A 6,000-nucleotide genomic window follows, 5' to 3' on the forward strand; every position below is an offset into this window, starting at 1 on the left:
TTTCAGGTATGTTTTTTTTGTTCCGGAGAATAAAAAAAAAGTGATTTATTTTTTCTTAGATACATTATATCTTCTCGACTGTGTAACTTGTGAATATTACGATAATATATAGTTTATACTATGAAAAATCATTTAATATTTCGATCTTAGAGGCAGATGACATAATTATTATATATGTTTACGATATAACATGTAGGATATTACGATACTAATTCTTTTGTCATGAAAAATTATTATTTCGATTTCATAGTATCGCGTTATGTCTTTAACAATACTATGACACCAAAATGTAAATTTATGTCCTCCAAATTTTTAATCATTCCAATGTCAAAAATAGTTGAATCACTTATATTTTGTAATTAAATATTTCCTCTGTTCCATGTGACAACATTTGATCGATTATAAAGTTTAAAAAATAATAAAGACTTTGAAATATTTATCAAATTACTCTTCAAAAGAGTAAACTTATTTTTCTCTCTCCTCATAAATGTATTAGGTACTATTTTTGAAATTAAATGGGACCAACGAGGATAAAAAAGGAATTGTATCTTTAAGTACTTATCATATAAAAATATAAACTGACCAAAAATGAATTAATGTGTCATAAAATGAGACGATTCTAGAAGAACAAAAATTAAAGAAAACATTATTGTAGCAAAAATTAGAAAAACATCCAAACTAAGAGCATTTATGAGTATGATGACTTTTTAATTTCATATACCAATATAAAATCACACATTTCTTTTTATCTTTAATTTTTATTCTACAAATATTTAAAATTTTATCTTGTTTAGCAATCATATTTTTTCTTATTTACAATATAATCTTTTTTAAAAAAAAATAAAAAAATTTATAAAAAGTTGGTCAAATGATAAGGGCACAAAGTCCAAATTGAACAGCTCAACTAGTCCTCGCACAGCACAATAAAATTATGAGTAAATAAAGAAACAAAACCTGATAATTCACAAATCAAGAAACTTCTCTTTGTTTATCTCGCCCAACAGTAGAAGCAAAAGATTTCAACTTCTTCTTCAATTATGGCTGTAGAACTATGGGAAACATTGAAAGATTCTATTACAGCTTACACTGGTCTAGCTCCGACTACTTTTTTTACCCTTGTTGCTCTAGCGCTTGCTTTCTACTATGTTGTATCCGAGTTGTTTGGTTCACCTGATAATCGTCATCAACAGAGGCCTAGAGATTTCGAGGAACAGAAGCCTCTGCCACCACCAGTTCAACTTGGAGAGATTTCTGGAGAGGAGTTGAAGCAGTATGATGGGTCGGATTCAAAGAAGCCTTTGTTGATGGCAATTAAGGGTCAGATCTATGATGTTTCACAGAGCAGGTAATTTTGTTGGGTTTTAAGTGTTCTTAAGATGTTTCTCTGTTCTGGGTTAGTTTTAGTTTTTCATCTTTTTCTTTTTTTACTTTTTATGTGAAGCTTTGGCTTTGAATTCTGGTGTTGTTAGCTTTTTTTTTTGTTCTTGTTTGTTGGTTTTGTTCGTTGAACTTGGGGATTGTGGAAAGTTTAAAGCTTTATGTGAAAGCTGGTTAACTTTTGGTAGAAAAAAAAAGAAAAAGAGTTAGTGATGTAGAATTGATCTTCCTTTTCATTTCCTTTTACTGGTTATGCCTTTTTAGTTGTCGGATATAAAATTTAATTTTGCTGAAGTTTTCAAGACTTGAAATTTGCTATTTACACGGAATCGTGGATTCGGCATGGGAATTGGTCAACAATTTACTGGTGTAATTCCACCAGTGGGGTTTGGAGAGGGTAGATAAAGATAAGATAGAGAGGCAAAGGCATGGGAGTTGGTTGAACACTGGAAATATTGAGTTAATGTGTATGTGTGACAGTCTGGAACACTCAATGGTGTGACATAGTTCCAGTGAAATGGAAGAAAATCATGGAAGATCAGGGTTCAAATTCAGTTCTTGGCGATTTCTTTCAATATGACTAGGCCTTGGTGGGCAAGTTATCTGGTAGCGGTGCTAGTTATAGGTAGTAGTTATCTGACGGAGTAGTAGGTGAGGATGAGCCGGCACCGATATTATTGCTATTGAAGAAAAACATCAATGTGTTTTCGCTTTAGTGTATAGGTGCGATAATTGGACGAATATTCTAGCTAAAAGAGTTTGTTTTGCAAGGATTATCCATCGGCTGTTTAAGTTTATAGGTCTTCCAGCCAGGTAGTCCTTAGGATCGAGGACTTAAAAAGCAGTCTTGACTTGTCCGGGATTCTTTCTTGGAGCACTCTGGCTTTTATTTGATCCTCTCTAGAGTGACCTATATTTGTCAGTTTTAATATAAGCAGTTAGAGAAATCGTAATCATCTTTTGGATTGCGATCAAGCAGGCCTTTTTATGAATGAGTTTCTATTTTGGATATATGGACTTCGTTATGTCTGGTGAACTTGGTTTGTCTCCATGAAGCATTTCATCTTATCTCCAGTTTGGACTATTTACATTCTCTTAGAAATGTTGGCTTTGCTACTTCAATAAATCTTGGATTTAGTAACGTTAATTTAATAATTGTTTTTATGTCTAAATACATAAATAACTAGTCCTTGTTTCATATATGATCCTGTCAGTCTATATGTGCATTAAATTTGTCCAGCCATCCAGGATTGTGTCCTTGAAGGATCGAATACCCCGAATTGGATTTGAATGAGTTCCTTTCCTTATTCTTACCAATCTAAAAAAAAAGAGTTCTTATTCCAAATGTATGCCCAAGTATCTTGATCGTAGCCTCGGTGAGTAGCGTTATTTGGTACCTGTATTGGTGGGAGATAGTAGGTTACCGGTAGAACAGTTGAGGCGCACACAAGCGACTCAGACACCGCCTTCATTTAGAAAAAAATATCTTGATCTACTTTACCTATCAAAAATGGTATCTTGATCAACTTCAAACTTATGGGTTTAACTACTAAGGGACTATTATAGTTTTAGTACCTCACTTAAGTGCTGTAAGGTAACACCGTATATTCGTGTCTAAATCTGTTCACTTTTTCCTGCAGAATGTTTTATGGACCTGGAGGACCTTATGCATTATTTGCTGGAAAGGATGCTAGTAGAGCTCTTGCCAAGATGTCCTTTGAGGAGAAAGATCTCACTGGTGATATCTCTGGCCTTGGTCCATTTGAGCTTGAGGCCTTGCAAGATTGGGAGTATAAATTCATGAGCAAGTATGTCAAGGTTGGGACTGTCAAGCAGACAGTGCCAGTAAGTGATGGTGCAGCTAATGATGAATCTGTTGAATCAACCGATCCTGAAACCAAGCCAGCAGAAGCTGTTGCATCAGAGAGCGCTAAGCCATCGGAAGATGGCCCATCTGGAAGCAGTGTCGCTGAAATCGTGGACAAGTCTGACGGTGATGTTGACAAGAAGGACTAATTGGCACTTCGGAGAACAGTTCTATTGGAGATACAAAAACATGGCTTTGTGAAGATATGTGTATTTATCTCGTACCAGATGAAGTGTTGATTCTAGAGTATAGACTCCTTAGGTATTCGAGTTACTCTATCTAATTTTGTCTATGAAATAATGAACAAGCCTTTTAATCCCTGCAATGGCAGGTATTGATAGAGCTCATACTTGATTACCTATCAGTAAAGTTTACCTATGTCTGTTTTATCTCAAGTGCATCTCTTCTTTTGGTAGCCATAACTAAAACCCTCTACACCCCTTCCCTTTCTTATCTTTTTGAAGCATTCCCTTCATTTGGCTGTAGGAACAAAGGAAATTGGTAATAGAATAGATACAAACCATCAAGAGTACTCATCACAAGAGTCCAATTGAGATGTGGTTGTTAGCCTCGCTACCTTCATAAGGTAAGAGCAAGACTACGTATACACCACTTCCTCCAGACTCTACTCGTGGAATTACTGTGTTGTTAGCAGCTTTTACCTTTTATGTGGGATGTCTGTAAAGGAGTAGTGCATATTCCCTATGGCCTGCAGAAGTGCTAGCACGGTTAGTTTCTGTTTGCTTGTGCTTGAACCACATTTCCTATGTATAAGTAAAAACTCCAAGACAATATTCCTGTTTTAACTCTCTTCATCTTCGAATAGCCCACCTCATCATATAATTGGCTTCGTGTTTCACTTATCTGGGCTAGCAGTCAATGAAGTCGGTTACTAATTTCAACAAAGACAAAATACGGAAGGTGATTTCTTTCAATCTGTTTTAAACCTTAATAACAGAGTTACCTAATACTTGTACTGGTATGATGTAGCACGTACTCAATGAAATAGTCGAGGTATGTGGCTTGAACAGCAGAGGTATGTGGCTTGAACAGCACCAGTACAAGAGAGGAAAGAATCAGTACTTAGTCAATCTGAAGTCTAAATCAAGTTTCATTTGATTGATGTAACCACTTTGTCTGTATCTACCACTATGAACGTGGCCTGATCTTTCATAAATAGACTTTAGTACAAACACATACAAAACAGCCTGAATAGGCCTGTCTTCTCTTCTAAACAACTATCACAAACACTTCAGTTTTACTCAAAATCATGAAACCTCCCACTTCATTACTTCTTCTCCTGGTTTTGATTTTGGTTTTGGTTCTTGTAGCATTCCGCTACGCCGATTGCAGACATTTAACTGCAGCTTATCAGTCTGTAAAGCTAAGAGGTAGTAAGAAATTTGTTTCAGTTCATGCTGGTGCTGCAGATCATCTTGTTCCTGGAGGACCAAATCCTCTTCACAACTGAACATATATCTTTTTGGTTTCCCACCCAGGCTCCGCCTCCATACCCAAGAAGACTCGAATCTGATTAAGGATGAAAGAGTACTTATCACTATACCATAATCCTCTTGTCAGTCAAACATATACTTAATTGTCTTTCTTTTTACAATACATAGAAATTAGAATATTACTGTTCTATTTGCATTGATGTACTATACTTGCCCAATTATTATGTTTGTACAACTTGATAATGGAAATGATGCTCTTTTCTTTATCAGCCAACCTTTTTAGGATGTTTCTAGACAATTATGTACTTCATTTGCAATAACTATTTATTAATGCTCTCAATAGGATTTCTTTTCGTACCCAAGATTCAAACCTGAGACCGCTTAAACGATTTTCTTTTACGAAGAATAAAACAATCTCACATATGCATCACAACTCATGTTGGTACAGCGGATGAGATTAATTACAACTTGTTTGCTTGCTATAAGAACTTACTACAACTTGTAGACTAGGAATCTTTGGGAATAGGATAAAAGGTCGAAGGATTTTGTAATTTTTAGGCATAATACATATATTAGATTCTAAACTTGGCCTCAAATTTCAACTTTGACTTCAAATTTCATAGTACACAACAGTAAAAAAAAATGCTGAAATGGCAATCTACCCTTAATGAATCTCTTTTGTAGTTTTTTAGTTTCAAAATGACGTGTAAAATATTATTTTTTTAGAAAAAGACGTATAAAATGTTTAATTAGATTGCAGCTTCTTATTGGCTCATTAATATATGTGGGAGCGTTTGCATTTCACGCACTTTGGCTTCAAAAATCGCGTGTTTATTTATTGAAAGATAAGATAGTTAAAATGCCTATTTGTGAATTATGAAAGTTTGAGGTCAAAGTTAAAATTTGAAGTCAAGTTTAGAGTCTAATATATGTATCATGCTTAATTTTTATTAGCCATAAATTTTTTAATTAAAAAATTGATTATGGAGTTGTGCAATTAAGCATTAGATTAATGATCCCAGTCATTATCCTTGCCAATGTCACAGTTCATAGCATAGTAATAGTACAGATGAATGAAGACACAATACAAACAAACAAGTCAACTCCATTCTCTAAAATTCGAGCCATAAAATCAATCATTGATACTTTTAATGACGTTGTAATGTCATTATCTGTTCTTTTTAAACATTATTAAATTATTGAGCAGCCTGTACAAGATGCCACATTATCAGCTTGGCTTTTCTAATCAAGAGTTGACAAACCATATTTAAATTAATTAAATAAACCAATTTTTAATAAAAA

The 6,000-nt window shown here is 34.3% G+C and overlaps 1 protein-coding gene and 1 long non-coding RNA gene across 2 annotated transcripts; both read left to right on the forward strand.

The window, feature by feature from the left end:
* Positions 1–747: 747 nt before the first annotated feature.
* Positions 748–3,639, forward strand: LOC101246317 (membrane steroid-binding protein 1). The gene is made up of 2 exons (XM_004234331.4): positions 748–1,345; positions 3,018–3,639. Exons 1-2 carry the CDS (start codon positions 1,038–1,040, stop codon positions 3,391–3,393), a joined length of 684 nt encoding a protein of 227 aa, XP_004234379.1. The 5' UTR covers positions 748–1,037; the 3' UTR covers positions 3,394–3,639.
* A 65-nt stretch (positions 3,640–3,704) lies between these two features.
* On the forward strand, positions 3,705–4,964 carry LOC138347796 (uncharacterized). The gene is made up of 2 exons (XR_011220340.1): positions 3,705–3,972; positions 4,071–4,964. It is a non-coding gene; the product is annotated as an uncharacterized lncRNA (long non-coding RNA).
* Positions 4,965–6,000: the final 1,036 nt, after the last annotated feature.

This window comes from Solanum lycopersicum, chromosome 3 (genome assembly GCF_036512215.1).
Source record: "Solanum lycopersicum chromosome 3, SLM_r2.1".
In the NCBI taxonomy this organism is placed as follows: domain Eukaryota; kingdom Viridiplantae; phylum Streptophyta; class Magnoliopsida; order Solanales; family Solanaceae; genus Solanum; species Solanum lycopersicum.

Excerpts from the sequence above, each read along its gene's own strand:
- LOC101246317 (XM_004234331.4), top strand. The coding sequence starts at position 1,038 with ATGGCTGTAGAACTATGGGAAACATTGAAAGATTCTATTACAGCTTAC. Across the intron at positions 1,346-3,017 it reads TATGATGTTTCACAGAGCAG|AATGTTTTATGGACCTGGAG; the intron begins GTAATTTTGTTG and ends TTTTTCCTGCAG.